General features: G+C 35.1%; 6 protein-coding genes across 6 annotated transcripts; 2 read left to right on the forward strand and 4 right to left on the reverse strand.

Annotated features, from left to right (window-relative positions):
* Positions 1-507: 507 nt before the first annotated feature.
* FSST1_004917 (heterokaryon incompatibility protein-domain-containing protein) lies at positions 508-2,881 on the reverse strand (the record flags this gene model as incomplete). The annotated part of the gene is made up of 2 exons (XM_083231141.1): positions 508-2,291; positions 2,353-2,881. The coding sequence occupies 2 exons, from the start codon at positions 2,879-2,881 to the stop codon at positions 508-510; spliced, it is 2,313 nt and encodes a 770-aa protein (XP_083088347.1).
* Positions 2,882-3,385: 504 nt separating this feature from the next.
* On the reverse strand, positions 3,386-3,940 carry FSST1_004918 (uncharacterized protein; the record flags this gene model as incomplete). Its single annotated transcript, XM_083231142.1, has 2 exons — positions 3,386-3,627; positions 3,766-3,940. The coding sequence occupies 2 exons, from the start codon at positions 3,938-3,940 to the stop codon at positions 3,386-3,388; spliced, it is 417 nt and encodes a 138-aa protein (XP_083088348.1).
* Positions 3,941-4,993: 1,053 nt separating this feature from the next.
* FSST1_004919 (Elongator subunit ELP3) lies at positions 4,994-6,712 on the forward strand (the record flags this gene model as incomplete). The annotated part of the gene is made up of 1 exon (XM_083231143.1): positions 4,994-6,712. The coding sequence occupies one exon, from the start codon at positions 4,994-4,996 to the stop codon at positions 6,710-6,712; it is 1,719 nt and encodes a 572-aa protein (XP_083088349.1).
* Positions 6,713-7,071: 359 nt separating this feature from the next.
* Positions 7,072-8,415, forward strand: FSST1_004920 (mitochondrial carrier domain-containing protein; the record flags this gene model as incomplete). The annotated part of the gene is made up of 1 exon (XM_083231144.1): positions 7,072-8,415. One exon carries the CDS (start codon positions 7,072-7,074, stop codon positions 8,413-8,415), a length of 1,344 nt encoding a protein of 447 aa, XP_083088350.1.
* A 222-nt stretch (positions 8,416-8,637) lies between these two features.
* FSST1_004921 (uncharacterized protein) lies at positions 8,638-10,011 on the reverse strand (the record flags this gene model as incomplete). The annotated part of the gene is made up of 1 exon (XM_083231146.1): positions 8,638-10,011. The coding sequence occupies one exon, from the start codon at positions 10,009-10,011 to the stop codon at positions 8,638-8,640; it is 1,374 nt and encodes a 457-aa protein (XP_083088351.1).
* Positions 10,012-11,349: 1,338 nt separating this feature from the next.
* Positions 11,350-13,485, reverse strand: FSST1_004922 (Endonuclease/exonuclease/phosphatase; the record flags this gene model as incomplete). Its single annotated transcript, XM_083231147.1, has 2 exons — positions 11,350-12,554; positions 12,603-13,485. The coding sequence occupies 2 exons, from the start codon at positions 13,483-13,485 to the stop codon at positions 11,350-11,352; spliced, it is 2,088 nt and encodes a 695-aa protein (XP_083088352.1).
* Positions 13,486-25,250: the final 11,765 nt, after the last annotated feature.

The raw sequence follows: 25,250 nt of genomic DNA on the forward strand, positions 1-25,250 counted from the left end.
GCGGAGCCCAGGGTTCGATTCCCTGTACCGGAGTTAGTTTTTGCCCATTAGTACTATCCACTGCTTCCTTTTTTGCTAGTCATAATGGCATTTAGTAGAGGAGAATAGATGGATATTCTCCTCTAGTAAGTATATGCTTCTTTTAGCCGTGACCAGTCCTGCACAGTTCATTCACTCCTCGAAGTCAGGCTCTATCTAGTTTACAGTTTAGACTCAAGCCACGAATGCTTCCAAATCAATCTCATAGAGTTGGCAATTCTGTATAAATGAACTATACTAGACATTGAACAGAATAGAAAGTGCAATTACACACAGTGTTGTAAGACACGATATACTGAGATGTCAAAATCAAAGATTATCCATTATATGTTCTATCCACCCATCGCAATCGGGCAGACAAGGCTCTTGTTTTTTTCCTTTTTCCACTACATTTGAAATATCAATAGCCTACTGATATATATATTTCGACATTTACCTATCTTGCCTCCGAGTTTGGCTTTCAACTATCTAGATTATATACATCTCCATCTTTTCCGAATCCTGCTCGTGATTCCACCCTTTCGTCATATAGTTCGTTATATATCCCACTCGCTGATAAACATTCCCAAACTCTCGGACCTCCTTGGGCAGATCAGACTGCTTGTTGAGCGTTTCGTTATCCACCTTGACCAATACCAAAGCGCCATCATCGTCCCAGGCATTTCTCGTACTCAGTCTTGTACAGAGTCTCAAGCACAACAAGTCCTTAGTCTTGAGATTTCGCAAACGAAATAGACTGTCTGGTCTTTCGAATGGTTTCCTGACAGAGTTGCCCGGCTTTTCCAAATACGCCGAATTTCCATCCATGCTAAAAGTCATTGGCATGGCGTGACCCGTGAGAAATATATAGCCACAATCCACCTGTCCGAACTTATTTTCACCTCTAAGGGGACAAGCTGTTCGATCAAAGTCGACTGTGACGAAGTGATTGTCGTACTCGAAGCTTTCCAGTCCCCATGTTACACCACGGTGAACACTGAGCCAACTCCAGCTCGGTGCAATGTAGCTCAATTCCTCCTCAGAGTCTTTTTCGTCTGGCATCCAGCGTAAACCATTTAGCAGATCCTGCTCCCACAAACCAGCAAGATATCTACCGGTCAGCTTGTCTGACCACTCTGTAGCCAATCCTGCAACAGCAGGTAGACCATCTGTTCGAAAGGTGATTTGTTTCTGAGAATACTGCACAATCAAATCTCGCCAGAGCTCATGATGTTCTTGGAATTCCTTCATCTCTCCTTCAAGAGGCTTGGATGGTCTAAGAGAAGTTCCCCCATAGCTCTTGGTTCCTGTAATAAACTTATGACCCGTCTTGATAATCCGGCGCGCTGGTACCAAGGGATCATCTTCGTGTCTCTCAAGCGCACCACATTCGCAGTCCATAGACGATAGGCAGTCGAATATCATCTCACTCTTAGTGTAGTGGAGGATCCGTGTGGCCAACAATCTCTCCTGGAAGCACCATGCGCGTGTCAACAACGGATGATCTAGGACATCAGACACGATGGTTCCGCTGAGGGGGTTTGAAGAACCTTTGGCCACGCTTCGATCAGTATTCCAGCCAAAAGCAGAATGCTGGGCGGCTTTGCGGCCATAAACCTCAAAAGGCTTTCCATCAGGAAAGGTGCCTGAGACCGTTGCGTAGGGCTCTCGTGGGAACAAACAACCACCGGATCCATCAACTGATCCTGTAGCTGATAGGACCAACTCAGCACCATTATAAATAGACGCCATTTTGGCAGCCTCTATTTCCCAATCCTTCGTATCATCCTGGACAATGCAGAGAGAATCTATCCAAATGTATCGAATACCCAGCTCTCGTGAGATGATGATGGCATCCTGGAAGGTTTTGGCAAAACGATCGAATGGAATGTTCTTTTTCCACTGCTCGAGAGTGTCTTTGGTTGACTTGAGATGCTGTGTCTTTCCCCAGCAATGAGACAGGGCGATGTACTGTTCAACTATCTGTTGCTCAGAGTCATCGTGCGTGAAGATGTGAATTCCATCATTTGTTTCAGGTCCAATATCGACAACTCGCTTGGGTAATTTCGATTTGGACGCAGACTCTGCTTCAGAACAGATGGTATGATTTTCTTTGCACGCTTTTATCCAACTCCTTGCTCTATCGAAAGATGACTTGGAAGTAGGATCAGGCTCGATGTGATTCGCCTGTCCGCCGAATTCGGCATCAAGACTCCAATCAGGCCGTTCGATATTCATGCATGAACCAATGGTTGGCCAAGGGCAGGGGGAATCTAGGTAAAGCTCAGACGCCGCTCTTCCATCTTGCTCGGGGGTGCATAAGGGTTTTCTTACCAGTCAGAGTGTATATCTCATATCGTTCAATAAGATCACCGTCAGAACTATCTCCACCGGAAGAGAACATGTCAAAGTCGTCTTCAGGCGGGCTTCCACGAATGAGATTCAACCTCAGAGCGTTTCCTTTACAGAACACAATCTCTAGCCAAAGCTCAAGATCGGTACAATCTAATTTGCCCTTGTTGAGCTTCGTCAACATATCCTGAAGAAGCCAGCAAGAGGCACAACCCCCCGCCGCTGAACCAGGGACGTCGGGAAGGTAGACTCTGATCCCCCAAGAAGCATAATCAATACGACCGTGTCCTCCCCAGGTGGGGGCTTCCTCTAAATTACCAGCTTCGGCAGCTTTGACGGAGTTGATGGTACCAGAGTTCTCATGCATGTCTATTCCGGCCAAAGGAAGAGCCGAGGAAGCTGATCCTGGGTAGAGATTCCAGCATACCCGGCACAGTTTTGGATCGTTCCTAATCTCTTCATCGGTATCGCCTGTTGGGTAGGGAGGAGTTTTGAGGTTTAGCGAGGCCATAGTCGTTTGACCCCACAGTGAGGAGATGTTTTTGATCACGCAAATGTTGGCAGTGAGGATATATTCAATATCAGAACCAAAAATGTTTTTTTTTGAAGATGAAAATCTATTAGAACAAGTTAGAATGTCTCAAGTTAGGATAGGATCATTAGAGGTCAGTTGAAAAAACCTCATGATTACCTCCATTGTCATGTGATACCCTGGCAAGTGTGGCCAGGGGTCCAATCTGATATGGATTTTTACTTTCGTGACTCTGGGTAATATATTTCCCTCATTGTTACATGCAATTCTATGAATAGTTTCGGCCACAGCTGGGATTGGACATGAATTACCGTCATTATGTTAAATGTGGACTCACTTCATCTTTGCCTTCTTCAATGTGGATTTATAAACAAAGACCCCATGCTATTTCATCGCTTATGTCCTATATAGTAACTAAATATACTCTATTCGGCAAGCACTTTCCATCCAAGACTGATGCTGTCAGTCTTGGAGTCTTCTGCGCTATTTGTTACACCTCAACAATGATTGCATGCTCTGTGTACACTGAACATCTATATCGCACTTGTTCTGGGCCTCGGCGACTAGATCTTTCATCCTGACCTGCAGATCCATGATCACCCTGGCGTAATGGGGATTCTCCATAGCGGCTGATTCCATCTTGGCCCATACATCCGTCATCGATCCTAATAACCGCGAAAACGGCCAAATTATATGCGTTTCAAGGAGAAGGAGATACTCAGGTCCTGCAGGGTCAAATCTGAAATCACATTGAGTCATCTGCATGATGGTCTTTATCTCGCTTACAGTTTGAGACGTGGTTTGTCGCAAAAGATCTCAGTCAAGTCAGTTTTACTTTCTTTCAAGGGTTAGATCTGACATACCTTCGATATCCGAGGCAACGTTTATTCCGTCCTCAATCCATGCGTTCCCTTCACTGAACTCATCTGCATACATTATTGCTCTGTAGACGAACACTTTGATGAACTTGGGGCATTTGAAATAGTATGCGGCTGCAATGCAGGCCCCTATCTCCCTTGCGGTGACCGTGGTGGCCATTCTATGGAGCCACAGATCAATCCAATCGCTCATGATCCCGTCGCAGCAGTATTTGTCGTAATGTCGTGCCACGGAAAGAATTTTCAGGGAGCTCAAAACGTCGTGTCTTCTGAGCTCTAGCTTGCCGTGCATAATTGAAAGGATAACTCTCATAGCGTCTGGGTCATCCCCCAAAAGAGATATCTCGGGCTTTTCGCCTTTCGGGAAGGCAAGACCTCTGGAGCCAGACGTGAAAAGAGCGCGGAAATAAGGCATCTGATTCATCAGTATGCTTGAAGATACCATGCATCGTAGAGCAGGCTTTTTATTTTCGTCGTCAGGGATTACGAGTATCGTGTCCCAGTCTGGAGCGAGCTCAAGGGTCGTTAATTCCAGCATTTCGTCTAGATTCTCGCCTGCGTCCTTGGTCAAAGACATCTTCACATGGTTTCGAGATCCTAGGTGAGAAATGATTGAGTGTAAGAGGTGGAAGAAATCTGGCTATACACGACCAGTCTGCGAGAATAAGGAATGAAAACAATGAATGACCAATCTCAGGTGTAAAGTTCAATAGATCGGGCTTTAATATGAGAAGGGATGAAGAATACTATGATGTGTGGCAAAGTAGGTAAACAACTTGCTTGCTGTATTGTTATTATGTTGAGATTTGAAGAAGAAGAGAAATCGACAACAACTAAAGCTAAGTTATATATATGATGACTAGTTGCTAAGATAACAAAGCCGGCCAGAAAGGCAACTCACACAACGAAATTAATGGGAGGTAACAAAGCCGGCCAAGACCAACTTATACAGTTCAACAAAGTATGCACGTGACCAACTCATTGACCTTTGTGCAACTCCGCATTGGGTGGAAACTCATAACCCCACCAAGATTTTTATCCAAAGCTTCTTTTGGAGGGGCAAAATATCGATCATTGAACTCCTCCCATGTCTGTTTGACACACAAACCCCGGCATTTTAATCACTACTACGAACGACTACCGCAACGTCCAAGTACCAAAGTCTACAAACATTGGTCCCATCGCGAAACCAATTTCGGTTACCTCATCCATCATGGCGACTGCCACCATGACTGTGACGGCTGTGCCGACCAAGAAGAAGCCTGACATGGCTCCTGAGAGCGAGCGCTTCCTACGATGTTGCGCCGACGTCGCGAATGCCCTCATTGAGGACCACGAAGCCTCAAAGGCTGGCCGCACCACCCGCGACATCAATCTCAACTCGCTACGAAACAAGCTTGCCAAGAAGCACAAGCTCATGAATATTCCGCCTTTAACCGCCATCATCGCCTCCATCCCCGAGCATTACAAGAAGTACATCCTACCAAAGCTTATCGCCAAGCCTATCAGAACGTCCTCGGGTATTGCTGTCGTTGCCGTCATGTGCAAGCCCCATCGATGCCCTCATATCGCTTATACCGGAAACATCTGCGTCTATTGCCCTGGAGGACCCGACTCCGATTTCGAGTACAGTACACAGTCATACACCGGCTACGAACCTACGTCAATGCGAGCCATCCGCGCGCGATACGATCCATTCGAGCAGGCTCGAGGACGTGTTGATCAGCTCAAGTCCCTCGGGCATTCCGTTGACAAGGTCGAGTACATCATTATGGGAGGAACTTTTATGTCTCTATCTGAGTCATACCGAGAGGAATTCATTGCCCAGCTTCACAACGCCCTCAGCGGATATCAAACTACCAATGTCGACGAGGCCGTGGAGGCAGGTGAGATGAGCAACGTCAAATGTGTTGGTATCACAATCGAGACCCGACCCGATTATTGTCTACAGCCACATCTCTCCGACATGTTGCGATACGGCTGCACTCGACTCGAGGTTGGTGTACAGTCTTTGTACGAGGATGTTGCGCGAGACTCCAATCGGGGACATACTGTCGCCGCCGTCGCCGAGACTTTCTGTCTCGCAAAGGATGCTGGTTACAAGGTCGTTAGTCACATGATGCCTGATTTACCAAATGTTGGCATGGAGCGCGACATCGATCAATTCAGGGAATATTTCGAGAACCCTGCATTCAGAACCGATGGTCTCAAGATTTATCCCACACTGGTCATTCGAGGCACAGGTCTATACGAGTTGTGGCGAACAGGACGATACCAAAACTACACTCCCAACGGGTTGATCGATCTCATCGCAAGAATCATGGCTCTGATCCCTCCTTGGACTCGTATCTACCGTGTTCAGCGTGATATTCCCATGCCTTTGGTCACATCTGGTGTCGAGAACGGTAACCTACGTGAGTTGGCTTTGGCCCGAATGAAAGACTTTGGAACGACTTGCCGGGATGTACGAACGCGAGAGGTTGGTGTGAACGAGATCAAGAACAAGATCCGACCTAACCAGATCGAGCTGGTTCGAAGAGATTACGTCGCCAATGGCGGTTGGGAGACTTTCCTCGCCTACGAGGACCCCAAACAGGATATTCTCGTTGCTCTTCTTCGACTGCGAAAGTGTACCGAGAAGTACACTTACCGAGAGGAGCTTACTGGCCAACCCACCAGTATGGTTCGAGAGCTTCACGTCTACGGTACAGCCGTCCCTGTTCACGCGCGCGATCCACGCAAGTTCCAGCACCAGGGTTTCGGTACGCTGCTGATGGAGGAGGCCGAGAGAATCGCGCTTGAGGAGCACGGAAGTGACAAGATCAGTGTTATCTCTGGTGTTGGTGTGAGAAGCTACTACAAGAAGCTTGGTTTTTGGCTGGATGGACCGTACATGAGCAAGTGGCTGGATGGTCGCGAGCAACCCGAGTAAATAGGAGAACGGCAGAGTACAGGGTAACGAATAGCATGAATAGTGGCATTGGGAATATCTCACGGTTAGGGTTTTGCATTTATAGATGGCGTACATTGGATGGGAATAAAAAGCTAGGACGATTTGATCAATTTGTGTTGCTTGTGTTTGACTCTCGCTGTCCCGTGTTGTAATTTCAGGTCACCTGGACTGTTTATAGTGATGCCTCAGATCTTGGGACCCTCATCCGCAGCACTTGATAGGTCCGCTTTGATTAGTCACCCGATCATCATCCTCAGAAAGCCCAACCTACCTCATCTTTAGTTTACAGGCTGCCTCTTGTTCCTGAATCCCTTTAAAAACATGAATCTCTCAACGCCATGAACCCTCGTCAAAATGGGGTTCCAGATTATGGAACCGGTATTCTTCCGGTGATACCTCCAGACGTATCTTTGCCAGACCGTGATCCACGAAGCAATGCTGCTACCGCCGCTTCAGCAGCTGGTGTCCGCGCCTTGAGCACCCAAGTCATCGCTTTTTACTTTCGTGCACCTGCAAAGGCCTTCTTCAGAACACGGGTGGATTATCTTGCCTATGCTAGAAATATCCACCAGGCACAGACGCAGATGCTAATGAAAGCTGCTGCAAACGACGCTTCTGCTTCAGCGTTTACTACGCTTTTACGCCAAAGTTGGCTCCTACTCAGAAGCACGACACCTGGAGTTCTGACTTCAGCTATCAGACACCAAGGATGGAGTATCGTACCGAATCAGGTTTTACCGCCTCTTATTGCAAATGTTGGCGTTGGAGCAGTCTTGTATACGAGTTATCTCCAAATTTTAGGACGGCTCCATGAAGAGAGCGGCCAAGCGCGGAAAAGAGTGTATCCACCACCCCATCCAACACATACCTTCACAGCTGGTTTGCTTGCTGGTGGTCTCCAGAGCGTTTTAGCAGCACCTTTGGATGCCCTTCAAGCACGATATGATCACACTGATCTCATGCCTAACGACGGCAGCGGAAAACCTAGGAGCATGTGGAAATTCGGATGGGAAAAACTTCGTGAAATCGGTCTCAGGGGTATTTTTGCAGGATGGGGATTGTCCCTTGCAAAGGATAGTCTTGGAAGTGCTATATTCTTTAGCACATTCGAATACGTCAAGGCCCAAGGCTACTACCGCTTCGTTACGTGGTACTATGGTGGCCTGGCAGAGGACATTGTCGACGTGCTAGCTATGAAGCGTCCCGCACACCAACATCGTCAAGAAGAAGGAATTAGGCTCATCCGACCGCATTACGCTCTCGAGCCCATGTTTCTTCTACTTGGAGGCTTAGGTGCCTCATTCACACAGCAAATTCTCCTCCACCCCTTGACACATTTTCAGGTCAAGCACTGGGATCATCTCGAAGACCTCGACGCCAAAGCCGCCAAACTGCGCGCGTCCAAAGTGGTTAATCCAGAAAAACCCCATCGGCGGTGGAGGATGCTACGAGCTTACTACCATGCTTATCAAGAATCACTAGCTGTCTGTAGAACAGAGGCGGCGGCTGAAGGGCTGAGCCTAACGAAATGGCTCTACCGCGGGTTCTGGTGGAACGCAATCCGTCAAGTGCCTAGCACGAGTGCGGGATTGATCATTTTTGAGTTGATACGGCGCAAGTACGGACTTGGACAGGAAGAAGTAAGGATCACAAAGGATGGGTATGACATTCTACTTCACTAGATTTAGATCCTATGTGACGGCGTTGGTGATGTATGATAGACTTCTCCTCTTTTCTAACTATTACATATATAGACTATTTGTTCGTTTGTTTTCCATTTCCCGCTGTAAAACATATGCCTTCCCCCTCACTCCCAACATTTTGATGACATTTATCTAATGCATAATTTTTATACACTCTTCGCCTACTAGTGGGCTAATCGGGTAGGCAGTTGAACCTAGAGGCTAGTTATTGAAACAGCCTGGGGGTTTTGGTTGAGTGTTTTCAGCAGCGGCCCAGGCGTAAGCGTCACTAACATCAACTTGTGACTCGATCCAAGAAAGAATCCTATCGACGATGTCCAATTCTGGAGAGCTGGCCGGTATTTCGATCAGTATTTCGGCTGGTATTTCGGCCGGCGTTTGAGGATCCACCCCCCAAAGAAATTCCATGTCCGCATCATCCAAGCCTACCGCGCGAGCATCCTTCACGAAATCACCCTCTCTCTTAAAGAAATGCCCATGCCAACCACATTCTTCAGGAGAGTACTTGGTATCAAGCCAGACGTGATTGATAGAGTCAGAGACAGGGTACCTCTCAAACCAGCCATCGAACCACGCCCCTTGGCTCTTGAAGTCGTGGTTACGAAAAAAGGTATCAATCTGAGAATTAAGGGCGCACAGCTCGAAGATAAACAGCAACTCATAGGAGTCACTGTGGCTGGGTAGACAGGCTGCTAACCCCTGAACTCCAAGGAGGTGGAATCTGTCCACTTGGAAAATGCGGAAGAGGCTGTCCTTGGTTCGAATGTCGCTTATACCAGCCTTGTGCACTGTTGTGGCTAGACGTTGCCACTTGACCAATCTTTGGAATGGCAAAATGTCTACTAGAGGTGGAAACTGCAGAACCTGATTGACCGTGTTCAGAATCTCCGTATTATCGGAGAGTTTGCCACAGTCGTAAAGATCAATCAGATTTCCGGCCCGGACCGCGAATTCCTCCTGCCAGAAGCTTTGCTGTACACGAGTAAATAAATCCGGGTCGATGGGGTTGCCTGAAATGTCCTTTGGACTTAAAACAGCCAGGTTCTGGGCATGGGAGCTATGGAGACCAAGACGAATCGTGTCCATGAACTTAGGGTCATCCAGAGGTAGATCTTTCAGGTCTGAAGCTGCAGTATACAAACCCGTATCCCCGTAGGTGTTGTACAGTGCAAGCCGATACATGAGCTCCCAGTGCTTCTGGGGGTCTGGCATAGCCGCATAGATCGCAGAAAGTTGGTTGATGTTATCGGCCAGATGTATGAACTCCCGCATGGTCTCAGCATGGTCGATTATTTTGCGCCGGTATTGTAGCACCCATCTATCAAGGCCTTCGCCAGGAGGTATGGGACTGAATGGGAATCTATGGACGCTAAAGGCGACGACGGCTATGCCTATATTGCTAGGATCGATGTACTTGGTAAGGAACTGGGAGGGATCTATCGTAGGGTCGCTCTTTACTTTAGCCGCCAGCGATTCCAAGTCTTTGTCGATATACTCGGTCCTTGTACGTCGTTGGACAATGGACTTGGTAATGTCTTTGATAGAAGGAGGAGGGTGGATAATAAAACGATCCATGTTGCTTGATGATGAGAAACGATCTTGTCCGATAAGTTCTTAGTGTAGGCTTGTGGGAGTGACCTTGGTATATAGAGTACTCAAGGGATATCTCTTTGTAATAATACAAAGCAGTTGATGTTGGAAATTGAGAAGTAGTTGTGATGACCTTATGAACACTGGTTGATCGTGGGGAAAGAATATGGCAACTGAAACTAGGAGGTGAATTGTCCTTATATATAGTCTGTCTTCTACAAAGTTCTCCCAAAGATTGGAAGGTTCAGGTTTATACTTCCCCTAACATCCCCATCTGAGCGAGTTGCTGGAGTTTAAGAAATACCCTCATGCCACGCCCCCATCTCAGATGTGCCGCGTAAGTACTTGGCAATGAACTCAAATCTGGCAGGACGCAGTCGGGAAATGGAGAAAACGGATTTACTTCATGACTGAATACATCTGCTTGTTGTCGTGTATAACATCAAATTGTATTCTTTTGAGGCATTGCATGCTCTCGCCTTTCTTATATGTCTGTCTGTGGTTAAATGGTGACTTCCGTGTTTCTGACTCAGTTCTTATACTTACTTCAAAGTAAAACATATACAAAAGTATTTGGGTGGTTGTGCCTGGATCTCACAGAGTAACAGGCACAGAGTTTCCGAGTACTTGCCCAGAAGAAAAGGGTCGCCCGCAGCATCGCAGAAAAAGAATTCCAAGAAAAATAAATACTTGAACGTTAATATATTATAGCCACGTACATGTTCATTGACAGAAAGTCAGTCATTGCGAGATAGCTTTATTGTTACAATTTACCAAGTTTCAATCTATAAAGACAGGCATATTAACCTTAAAGGCAAACCTACCTAGAGTATATCGGGAAGGCTCAGGCATCAATTAATAGATAAAAAAGCATAAGTTGCAGACTGAAGCATAAGTTAATCGTTAATCAACTGCGCCAAACTCACTTATGAATCCACGTGAGGATTAACTTTTGCTCACACAAAGACCGATGTCCCCTTGTAGTTTACAACATAACAACCACACTTTGTTGTTGAAATCATTACGTAGATAAAACAAAGTACACCTACAGTTGCATCACACATGACAAGAGATATGTTTGAAGATGCAAAACATTGAATCAATTCCTACAAATCACCTCCGAGCCGCCCCCCTTTATCTTCGCTCTCTGTATACATACCGCTGGACACATCAACCCCTCCCATCCGTCCCCCCATCCCCAAGAACCGTGCAAGATCCTTAAAACTCCATGACGCAAAAACCAAAAATAACTACATCCAGATGTACGTATAGACGTGCTCCCCGTAAAGGAAAGACAAGAAACCAGTCCTATCACCGCCGCTTCTAGCTGCGTGATCCAGGACCAAAGTCGGGTTCGCGTTCGGGAAGGTGCTTTTTCTCTTTACGTCCCTTGATCACAAACTCAGACATAATCTGAATATGATCGGCGGGGAAATGCCAGTTGGGGAAAGCGGGAACCCGCTTGAGATATTCAGGATCAGGGGGTCCCAGCAGATCTACTACTTCCAGCGTGTTGGTCGAGTACCAGATGTAGTCAATCACATCGGCGAATCCGGGTGTGTAGTTTGTGAATGGCATATCGTCGGCAGTTTGTTTAAGGTGGGCGTAGGCATCCCTCAGGCTGAAGGGGTGTTCAATACCGTCACGTGTGAAGCTGCCGTACTGGAAGCTGCTCAAGTCGAGATGGTCCGGAGGCACACGCCCCATAGACATCAGCTCGTACACGGACGAGTCTTCTGTTGAGTTGAAATCACCACAGACAAGTAGAGGGATCTCAGTATTTGTGCGGTACTCCTGGCTGGGGCCTGGCTCAGCCTGAGGCACGGGAACCTCATCCTCGCCCACGGGTAGTACAATCATCTTTTTGTCCTTGACTGCGGGCCACCTAGCGTATTTCTCCGCAAGTTTAGTAACATGCTCCATCAGAATACCGGTCTGGATAACCTTGACATCAGCCAGAGCAGAATCCCATGTAAGATGGGCGTTGACCAGGATAATTCGAGCTCCAGTGAGGCGAGACTCAAAGAAACATATAACGGCAATGTTGTCCTTGGGCATGACACGATTGAAGACATCGTGTTGGTTCTTCATGTCTGGTCGGTTAATGGCAATAGTGGCGAACTCGATTAGCTGCTTGTCGAGAAGAATAAACTTGCTCTGCTTGTAAAAAACGGCACAACCGTCCACAGATTGGGCATCCTTCTCCGACATGGTCTTGGCTCGCGATTTGGGCCAGTGAACACCCTTGTAATCCAGTTGTGCCAGGTCGGGGCTAAGGTCTTCCTTGAACGCATCTGTAGACACCTCTTGAAGGGCAAGGAAGTCTGCGTCCCTAATTTCGAGTTCTTCCAGGATGCAGCTTCTGCGATAGTCCCAGTTGAGAGCGTTTGTTGGTGTATATCCGTAGGTCTGGGGTGTCGCGTATTTGTCGCAGAGAATGTTCCATGAAAAGACTTTGATCCTTTCCAGATTGGGCGATACGTCATCTTGAATAACAACGAGTTTCCGAGGAGAGGGAGGAGGAGGGCCTGTAAAAATTGTTAGCACAATTAACCAAGGTACAAGTTTTAACGTACAAGGAGCATTTTCTTTTAGGTAAGTGATCAGACTCTTTGTGCCCTTCTCCATGATTTCATGTTTGATCTCTGGGTCCAGAGGGTTGCCTTCAATCCCAAGCATTTCAAGAAGGTGAAGCGATCCCAGTTCATTGGGCAAAGTTCGAATATTGTTGTTGAAAAGGTGCAAGTTCTTGAGGTAGGTGCACATTCCGATCTCGGGGGGGATTTCTTCGATCTGGTTAAAAGAGGCGTCGAGATGGCGTAGTGCTCGTAGTTCTCCAATTGCGTTGGGTAGTATTTTGAGCTTGTTCGAGGCGATGAAGAGCTCGTTCAAGAAGCTATACTTGAATAGTTCCGGTGCTAGGTTTCGCAAGCCTTGTCCACTCATATCCATGTTGTGCCAGTCTTGCCGTCTCGTTTCCTTCTCCACAGTTAGGGGTCGTCTTCTATCGACACCATCGTTCTCGTCGTCCGGCTGAGCACGTAAACTACTCGGTGGTGGGCCACCAATGCCTCTATTTTCCGACGCCTTGAGCCTAGCATAGTAGTGCGGTTGTTGTTGATCGGTCATGGCAGCGTGCGCTCGTTCAGACTCCTTGGCCATCCTCAATTGCTCCTGCCACATCTCGTTTGGGGGCGCCTGGCCGCGGCCAGCTGAGTGGCCATTCTGAAGCGCATTCGGAGCGAAGGGACTCGAGTTCGAAAGGCCGGCAGGAGTGAATGTCGAGTGATGGCCCATGCCGTTGGGCATCCCATGATCGTGTTGAAGTCCTTGGTGGTGTTGTGTCTGAGATGGGTGTTGATGTGAGGGATGTTGGTAGTTGTACATCATGCCCGGTAAGCCTCGGCCGGCACCGTTCATCCGACCATGTTGACCTTGCCCGGAGTGTTGAGGGTACATTCCGGCAGGTGTCTGTGAAGTGATTATAATGGTTATAGGTTGTAGGGTGGTGGGTTAGGGGGTTGCGCCGGCAAGCAGCACGGCAGCAGATATCGTTGGTCGGGAGTCGTTCTTAGGGGGGGTGGGTAGAGCAAGTCGCTGGAGCAGCTCATCGGCCGTCGAGTAAAATCGCTGGATGAATTGGATTGAAGAGCTCGCGTAACCGCGCGGGGTGATTTTGATGAGTGACGAATGGCTCGACACTTTCACCCAATGTTCAAAAAGAGAGAGAGGAAGATTGACTCGCGTTGACGCATTGGCCTTTAGCAGCCAGTTCGTGGGGAAGTATGTTTTGCCTTTGTGGCTCGATTGGAGAAGGTTGATTCGTCGGTAGGTCAAGAGCTCATGAGAGTTGTTCGCGACAATTTCGTTATGTCCCTATTTGTGATGGTGGGTAAACCAATGTTGGTTAATCACTGTCGAGCAAACGAAGCAACAGAGCTATTGTAGTGAAGATCAAGTGCAGAGCATGCGTGTCAAGAAATGCTGCAAGGATAGTGGTCAGTCAGAGCTTGTTTGAAAGAAGGGCATCATAGGTAGTTAGGAGGAGGGGGATCCGAGCTTTCGCGAACACGTTGCGGTGTCTGTTTTAGCTCGTGCGGGGCCACGCACATGTAAGAAGCGAGCGCAACAATGCAGATATTGGTTTAAAAAATCAACTGATACTTGGACAGCAGAAGAGCAGTTAATGGTACAGGAAGCACGGCTTAGATATGACTGTGATGCTGGTCGTCACTGCGACGAACGGACTGAGGCCCAAGGAGCGACGTTCAATCACGTGCACCTGCTCCGCATTCTGATGGCTCGTGCGAGTATCCAGATCACGTGCACTCTCAGCCGTTCTCCAAGACGTCTGAGACCATTGCACTCAGCCTTGCTTGACAGTAAAGGATGCTTCAAGTCAATCAAGATGCATCACATACCATGTTGTTGATCGAAGCAGAATCCGCGAGTCACTAATGTCTATCGTTGTTCAATGATTAACTCATACTTGGCAATCTCATTAAACTCACGAACCATAGGATGTTTGCAGCATCAGATGCTGTTATTCACGGGAACCCACGCAAGCGTACGCAATGACAAGGAACTACTAATTAACCACATGGTTGGAGCTTACCCCAGACTTGTGTTCTGCAAACGTGAATTTTGCAATCACCTACCATCTAGAAAGACACGCTACAATTCACCATGTGCTGCGTATATAGTATCGAGAAATATTCTTCATTACCTCAATTGCACAGGTAAAGTTATGAAAGCGACGCCACTACTGCAGTCCCTCGCAGAATGGCACCAAGTCCTCTGTCATTACCACTGAAAAGATACATTTGTACGATGACTTGGCTGCATGTTTATTATACAGTTATAGCGTGCAGTAATACCCCAATTGGCTTTTTTTTAAAGCTTCACGAATCAACATAAAGTTTGACTGCGGACTCGCAAGGGGAAGGACTGGCGACTCACAAAATTGCTAACACGGACCGCTTGCTTGGGAGCAGGAGCCAAGAAACATTGTACTGATTCATCCGCAACAACGTCGCCCAATCATTCTTGTATATCTGTCATGACACGGAGCCTCGAGCCGCAATAACTCCAGCCGACAACACTGCCATTCGGCCGAGAATAGCACCGTTGGACATGATTCACTTTTGTGTAGTGTAGGACTCTCTTCCATGTCACTATCGCGGGGGAACAAGATCGCCTCAAGCACAAGCTCCGAAGGAAAAGCTGGGGTCTGCGCTTCCCTCGGCTATCATTCATGCAAGCGACCCGCTCGAATACCTAAACTACGGAAGACGATAGGGCTTACTATCTTAAAAGTTAAAATAAGGGATTTTATTTACTATATATACCTTAATATAGCTATACTAGCTTAAATATATCTCTATATAGTATTTTATTATCTTATAAAGATTTATTTAATTACTGCAGTTTTTATATTTAAAGCTATTGCCTTATATAAATAAAAAATATTAAAAATGCCTTATAAGGCTTTCTATAAAGCTATATAATATATTATTTTAACTTTTTATACTTAATTATATTAATCTCTTTAAATCCTTTTATATAATATATTAAATTCTACTTAGAAAGTAATAAATACTATAGTAATATATATATAAAGCTTAATAGCTTTATAAAGGCTAATTTCTATTTATTTTATAGCTAATAGCTTATTAAGACTAAAGTTATTAACCTTATTAATAATAGCCTTTAAATAACTTTATTAGCCTTTATATAAAGTAATATAATAATAATACTAATTAAATAATTTTAATTAATATTATTAATATATATTAATACCTATAATATAGCTATTAAAAGTTAATAAAAGAGTATTATATTAATAGCCTATAATAACCTCCTTATAATTAAATTATATACTAGGTTTTATATTATAATTAAAAATAAAAAAGAGGTTATTAAAGGGATTTTATTATTAATATATAATAAATTAACTAGAGATATTATACTTTATACCTTTAAAGGCAAGATTAAGGTTATACTAGATATTATATATTTATTATATATTAATATAATTAAGGATTTTATTTTTACCTCTATTATAAATCTTATTTCTATTAAATAGTAATTTATTTCTTTTTTTTATATTATAAAGAATATATATAGGCCTTAAGAGTTTAATAAAGCTATCTATAAGATAATATAATTATAAGACTTCTTTAAATAAGTAAATATTATATTTCCTATAAAGATTAAAACTTTTATTAGCCTTATATTTTTCTATTTTAAGAAATAAGATAATTTAAAAGAAAATAATACTATTTATTCTATAAAGAGATTAATTAAGTAAATTAAATTAATTAAGATAAAAAGTAATAATTTTAAGTATATTAAGTAGAAAAGAAAGGTTAAAAAGGAAGCTCTATAGCCTCTTAAGACAAAGAAAAGTATTAAAAAGGAAATTAAATATAAAAATACTATAATTTAAAAAGTAAAAAAAAAAAGAATAAAAATAATATTAAAAGTATTATTTTAATTATATTTAAGGTATTTCTTAATAATATAAAAAAGAATTAAAATAATATAAAAGAAGAGATATATAAAGAAAAAAAGGAAAAGGTAATAAAAGATATATTTTACTTAAAGTAAAGTATAAGATTACTATAGAGATTTAAGCTATAATATATATATATAATACCTTCTTTTAACTCTAAGTTTAATTATAATTAAGATTACTATTTAACCCTTTATTAAGTAATATAGTATTAATATTATAAGTAGCTAAATAGGCTTATATTTAATTAATTTTTCCTATAGGTATTAAAAGAAGTCTAATTACTAGTTATTAACTATTAAGTATATACTCTCTTAAATAGCCCTATAGAAATAAGTATATAGAGAGTTTTAAGTTATTAAGGCTATTTTAAGGAAAAACTTATCCCTTAAGAAGCTAATTATAAATTGCAATTATATCTTTAAGTAAGTATTATAATAGACTAGACTTGAGTAGCTACTTATAGGCATTAATAAATAGTATTATTTAACTTAAAGAGAAAAAGGGATTTCTAAATAATTACCTCTCTTTCCTTTTTATATAGAGATAAAATAAGCTACTTAAATTCCTTATTAAACTAGGGCATAAGTATAGCCTAAGCCTATAATATACCTCCTTTTTATATCCTTTAATATTACTTTAAATAAGGAATTTTTTAAATTTAATTTAAATAAGATTTAAATAAGATTTTAATTAAATTTCCTTTAATATCTTAATATTAGGAATTATTTTCTAGAATTACTTAGTAAAACTTTAAGATAAGTCCTAGTAAATATTATTTTATATTTTTAGATTTTTATTATATTATTTTCTATAGGTATTATTAAATTTATATATCTTAATTATTATTCTAAAGATATTTTTATTTATACTTTACTATATACCTTAATTAGCCTTATTATTTTTTTATTTAATTTTATTAAGGTTTTTAAATAACTTCTTATTATTTCTCTTTATATTTATTATTCTATTTTATTAAGTTCTTTTATATTCTTATTTATATATTCTTTATATTTATAAATATCTAGCTATTATTTATTTTATTTTCTTATTATAATTAACTTTATATTTCTCTATATATTTATTTTACTTTACTTTTTTCTTTTTTATTATCTTATTATATTTATATTTATATTTATTAATATCTATATTATATTAATATAAACCCTTATTAATTTATCCTAGATTTTACTATTACTATAGTTATTACTATTAATTCTTTTAATAATTCCCTCATTTCCCTTAATAATAAAAAGAATAGCCTTATTAAGTATTATATTATTAATATATATATTATTAATAGAGATAATAATAATAAAGAGTTTTAAATCTTTATAGTCTTTATTATATCTTATATTTAATATATTATTAAATTATATAAATTTAAAATCTTTAAACCTTATTTATTAAGTAATAGCTATACTTATAAGTAATACTTAAAGGTAAAAAGAATATATTTTAAAAAGACTTACTTTATACTTTTAATCTTATTTTATAAGCTTAATTATATTATTTATAGTTTTTTACTAAGAATAATATATATATTATTATTTTTAATATAAAGAAAAAATACCTTTAAATTATTAAGGAATTTTACTATTATATTAACTAATTTAAGGATTTACTTATTATTATTTATATTAATTAGACCTTTACTTAGCCTATTTACTTTCCTCTTAATACCTATTAAACCCCTAGGTTTAACTTAATCTTATTTATCTCTAGCTCTTAAGCTATTATTTTATTACCCTTTAACTTTAATTTAATTATCTCTCTTGCCTATAATAGTATTACTGCTTTTTAATAATAAACTTAGGCTAACTTCTAGGCCTTAGCCTAAGTAGGCTATACCTTTATCTATAAGTAATATAATTATAATACCTAGACTACTTTTACTTTTATTATTAATATTATTACCTTTATTAAAGTTATTTATACCCTTTATAAATCTTATTATTAGTCTTATTTTTATTATTATTAATATAATAAACCTATTAAATTAAAATAATTTAATTATTTTTACTTTTTTTATAATAATAACTAGTTTTTAATTAATAGTATTTATTATTATACCCTTTAAGGCAGCTTAAGTTTAGCTATTACTATATTAATTAAATCTATATTATACTTAGGTTATACCTAGGTTATCTTATTTCTAGTCTTATATAGTTTATTTTTAATTTTTATTATTTATATTATTATTATAGCTAGTATATTATTATAATCCTTTATTATTTTAAGTAATATGTTAGCCTATTTAAGGCTATTTAAATAAAATATACTCTTATATTTTACTTTATATTTATTTAATACCTATATATTTAATATATTCTTTAATAGCTATTATTATAATTTAATATAGCCTTTCTATTTAATTAATATATTATAATATTATCTTTATCTTAATATATTTTTAGCTATTAAGATAGCCTTAACTTTATATTCTTTTTAAAGTTTTAATTTCCCTTTTTAAAAGACTAGCTATAGTAATAGTCTTATATTTACTTATACTTATAAAAATAAGGGATTTAAGGCTATTTATTCTACTAGGTTAATATAAAAATTTAAATAAATCCTTAGTAAAATATTAAAGTAAATATTAAGTTTATTTAAAATTTTAATTATATTATACTTAACTATTACTTAATTAAGTTTTTTATTTAATTAATTTATTTTAATATTATATAAATTAAATTAAATTTAATCTTTAATTTAAAATCTCTTAGCTTAATATTAATATTAATTATAAGAATCCTATATTTATTATTAATAGTATATAATAATAGCCTATATTATCTTTAACCCTTTATAGAATTAAGTAATAAAAAAGGCAGCTTATTCTTTAAGGTTTATAGTTAATAATTAAAGTTATTTAGCCTATTATATAGTATTAAAGTTAAACCTATATAGTAGTCTATTTAAGCTATAGCTTATTACTATAGATAGTTTATTATTTAAGGCTTATTATATTATTAAAAGGTATTCTAGCTAATTAAACTATTTAAAGGATATTATTATATATAAAATAGCTTAAACTTCTTAATTAACTTATTTAATTTTACTATTAATTTAAGGGTAATAAGAAATAAATAGGAATTACTTTATTTCTATTAATTAATAAAGTTCTCTTTAAAATTTACTTAATTAATTTAATTCTTTATTAATTATAATTTATCTTAAGAAGCTATAAAACCTCTATTAGTAATATTTAAACTATATAATATAAGCTTTTATTAAGATATTTAATAATACCTCTAGCTAAATATATTTTAATAGTTTATTTATTATAATTATATAGAATATTAAATTAGCCTTTATTTAGCCTAGTAATTTTACTATAAGGTTAATTAAGATTTATATAAAGTATTTATTAATAATAAATAATAAATATAATAAGCCTTATTATCTCTATTTACTTTTATATATTTTAATATAATAGTAATTCCTATAAAATTGCCTAATAGCTTATAATATACTATTTTAATAGTAGTTATAAGTAATTATGTTAAAAGTTAAAATTTTTCCTAGGTATTCTATAGTAAAGCTATTATAGATATTATAAATAATTACTATTATAAGTAGCTTATATAAAGGTAGCTATATTTATCCTTAATATAAAAATACTTTTTATAAGTTAATAGAGTAGTCTTAGATTTATTTAGCTATTTCTATAGTCTTTAAAAACTTTTATTCTTGATTCTTAATAGCTTATAATTAGGCTTTATATATATATAATATTATTACTTCTTAATCTTATAGAGATTATAAGTATATATTAATAAAGATTATAAATCCTTATAGTAGCTTTATTTAGATAATATTAATATTATCTCTATTTATAGCTAGCCTATTCTATATAAGTATTTCTTTCTTATTAATTCCTAGTAAATTAATTATAATTATTAAGATATTAATTAGTTATAAGACTTAGCCTTTATATAATACTATATTTAAATAGTCTTAATCTCTTTAAGAAAATATATTAAGTTTAAAAGCTAGCTTCTTTAGTTAATATTAAAGATAAAAGTTAAATTAAAATAATAAATTAGCCTAATATATTTATTATTCTAAGATTTTATAAGCTTTTATAAAATACTTAAAGTTCTTATAATTTATATAAATTATAAAAGGATAATAAAGTCTATAAATCTCTATAGACTAGGCTATTAAATATAAAATAATAATTAATAATTCTTTATTATAAATTATATAATTATACTATATTAAATTAAGTATTATTAAGTAATAGGCTATTAGGTATAAGATTCTTTAGTTATTCTTCTAGGATAAGTATTTACTTAAGGCTATATTAAAATAATTTACTTTTATCATTATATTCTTATTTAGCCTTTATTATATTAGGATAAGGCTTATAATAAATATTTCCTTAAGCTATTAAAATATATTTTAAATAGCCTTTATTTATTTAAACTTTATATTCTTTATTATTAAGTAATTTAATAGTGCTATAATAGCAGTATAATTATTAATAAAATTATAATAAAAATTAATAAATCCTAAGAAACTTTATAATCCTTATAAATATATTAAAAACTCTTAGTTTTAAATAATAATAACCTTTTCTAAGTTAAGTTTAATTTTAATTTCTACTTAAATAATATATCCTAGGTATTTAATTATATTTATTATAAAGTTATATTTCTATAAGTCTAGATTAAACCTTACTTATTATAAGTATTTTAGTATTTTATAAACTTTCTATATATAGTCTTTTTATAACCCTTTACTATAAATAAGAATATTATTAAGATATATTATAGTAAAAATACCTAGGGATATTTATATCTTTAAGACTTTTAATTATTTTATAAAGAAATAAAATAACTTAAATAGTAAATATCTAATAATTTAATAATATTATAAGGCTATAAGGCTATACTTTTAAATAAGCTTTTAATAAAACTTTATATTAAAATAAAGCTATATAAAATAATAAAATAATAGTAAATACTTTTTTCTTCTTTATATAATAAAACTATTAATAAAAAAAGGTAAAAATAATAATAAAAAAGCAAGTTATTTTACCCTTAATATTTAATATATTAAGCTAACTTAAATTATAATTATAATATTAATACTATATTACTATACTATTTAACCCTATAACTATAGCCTTATAGCTAGGCAATATATAAGGTAATTTTACTATATATATAGTAAGATTATTAAGGTATTATATATTAGCCTAGCCTTATTCTAAGATCTATATAACCTTATAATAATAGAGCTAAGATATATCTCTATAAGCTAAAGACTTTTAATTAAAAATAGTATAGTATTAATTATATTTAGCTATAAAGTTCTGCAATTCCCTAGTATTCCTATCCTTTAGAGGGATTTATAATAAATTTAATAAGAAAGGCAATAGCTTTATATACTATATTATAAGAATAAAAGAGGGAATACTTTTATAATAAGAGAGATTATATTTTATAATATAATAGGTTAATATAAGCTATAGTTAATAGAATTAAGAGTATTTATTTAAACTACTAAAAATAAATATAAGTATTTTAAGTAATAGCTTTCTTATATATCTAGCTATAATAGCTTAAATAGGAAACTCAATTTAAGTTAAAGTCTATAAAGGAAGAAATTTATATATATAGTTAAGAGTTTAATATAAAGTTAAAATATTAAAGTAAAACTTAATATTATAGTTAATTAAACTAAGTTATATAACTAGACCTCTTATTATATTATATAATTATCTTAATTCTTATATAATTATACTATTAATAATTTTAATAAAGGATACCTAGGGATATACTTAAGGTATTATTAATATATCTCTAGAATATAGCTAAGTTATTTATTAAATTAAATAGAGTTATTAGCTATTTAAAAAGCCTAAAGTATATTTAAAATATTATAAGGTATTTTTAGCTTAAGGTAATTTATATTTTATAAAATACTATATAAATATCTAGCTTTATAAGCTATTTTACTTTTAATAATAATTATAATATTTCCTTAATAAGGGATAAAAGGTATTAATCTTATTATATAACCGTATTAAGTACTTTATAGTCTATATAGAATTACTATCTTCTCTTTAGTTTTTTTACTAATAGAATAAGTATTATAATTAATAATAAACTAGCTTTAATTTATTCTTTATTTATAAAGTCTATAACTTATTTATAGAATTTAAGTAAATAGTCTTTTAATATATTATATAATAATCTCTATAATAAGTCTAAAGGCTTCTTATTTAATTTAAGCTTAAGTTAAATATAGTAATCTTATATACCTTAAGATAATAATATAGTAAATACTTTCTTAAGATTAAATAAGTCCTTATAATCTAATAATTCTAGGGATAATTAGGTTTAATCTTTCTCTAGATAAGGCCTTAGTATATATTCTATAGATATTATAAGATAAAGGATTTTAATTATTTTATTAAGGCTAGTAATAATAAGGATTTCTAGTTATTATATACTTTTTATTTATTATTTTATAAGTATTATAAAGATAGACTTTATAATAAATATAATTAGTCTTAGTATTATTTTTATTTTAATACTTTAAATTATTATACTATTTATAGTATTAATTATAATCTTATACTTTTTAATATAAATTATAATATTATAATATATTAACTATAAGAATCTTAATATTATTTTTTAAAATAGGTTTAAAATAATATAAAAAGCTATAAAGAATTACTAGTTATTTAAGTTTATTATAATTTATATAATATATATAATTTATAGTATTATTATTTATATTAAGTAATCTTATAATTATATTTCTATAGTTATTTTAATTTTATAAAGGTATATAAATTTAATTAAGTTTAATTTAAGGTATTATATTAATTATTTATTTATAGCTTTATAGTAATTATAGCTATTATTAACTTATATATTAATAAATAAATATAAATTTTAAAAAGTAAAAATTATAAATAGAAAACTATTTATAATTATATTTATCTCTTAGAATTAAATTCTTATCCTAGTTTAATATATATTTATTAAGCTATTATAATTAACTATTAACCCTTATATAAGACTATATTTAAGGGTCTTTAATTTCCTTAGTTATCCTTTAATTAAATACTATTATTATTTTAATTTCTAGCTTAAAGTATTTAAACTTATATCTAATTAATTAGTTATTATATTAAGCCTAGATAATATAAAGCTACTATATAGCCTTAAGAACTATAGTAAAGGTATAATCCTAATATATATTATTATTAAAGTATCTCTATTAAGACTTATTAAGCTCTAGGCCTAGTATTTATATTATATTTAATATAGAGGTTTTATTTATTATAAATAGCCTTAATAAAGGCTAAATTAACTTTTAATATAATAATATTATTATTCCTATTAACCCTAGGTTAAGATAATATTTAAGTTAAAGTATAATAATTAAAGAATTTCTCTTTAAGCTTATATAATTCTAGCTTAATAGTAATAGCTTAATATTAAAATACTACTTTATTATAATTATTATAAGGGATATTTTAGCTAATTAAGTAATTATATAATTACTTATTTAAGGTATAATATAACTTTATAAGCTTAATATTATTATTTTAATTTAATCTTTTTACTATTATAAGCTTTTAATTAAAATAAATATAGAATTTAATAAATTTCTTATTAAGGCCTTATTAAATAGATTTAAGTTTAATTTATATAATATCTTATTAATATTAATTACTATATATATTTTCTAAGTAATTAAAAAACTTCTAGGGATTATAATATTAAAAAAGTTTACCTTTAAAGAAAATTATTACCTTTTATTATACTTTTTCCTTTAAATTAAAAAAAATATAAAACTATTAATCCTTATAGTTTTTAATTTTATAAGCTAAAGTACTAATTATATACTTAATTATTATTCTTTATATAGGCTATATATTTCTATCCCTATTAAAGGTATAAATTATAAGTAATTACTTTTATTAATAAATCTTATTAATTTAAAGTATTATTAAAACTATTAAGTTTATATATTAAGGTATTAATATTAATAGATATAATAATAAAAAGGCTTTAAAGTATACCTCTAGGTTATTTATATTATTATAAAAAGCTTCTTATTAATCTTATATTAATTTAGCTATAAAGGCTTAAATATTATTAAATAGCTTTCTATATTTAAGTTTAGCTTAATTAAGTATTATATTTAATATTACCTTTAATTATTATTTTTTCTTTATATTAAAGTCTAGAGATATTTTAATTAAAGGGTTTTCTTAGCTTTAAATTAAAAGAAGCTAAATAATTATAATAGATTAGACTTAAGTAGCTACTTATAGGTATTAATAGATAGTATTATTTAGCTTAAAGAGAAAGAGGGATTTCTAGATGATTACTTTTCCTTTCTTTTTATATAGAAATAAGATAAGCTACCTAGATTCCTTATTAGACTAAGGTATAAGTATAGCTTAAGCCTATAATAAGTATATATAAATATTAACTTAATTATTATTAAAGAGCTCCTTAAGTATTTATAATTAAATAAATAGAATAAGAATAATATAATCTATTACCCCTTAGGTCTCTGGCTAATAATATAAGATAAAAGGTTAATTAAAAATAATATATAACTTATTATACTATTTGCAAATTTAATATATATCCTAAAGATATATAAACTCAGAGAGCTTTATATATATTAATAGTATATAAAGATAAAGAATAGTAATTCTATCTAGAAT

This window comes from Fusarium sambucinum, chromosome I (assembly GCF_050947815.1).
Source record: "Fusarium sambucinum isolate potato_lamoka chromosome I, whole genome shotgun sequence".
Lineage (NCBI taxonomy): Eukaryota > Fungi > Ascomycota > Sordariomycetes > Hypocreales > Nectriaceae > Fusarium > Fusarium sambucinum.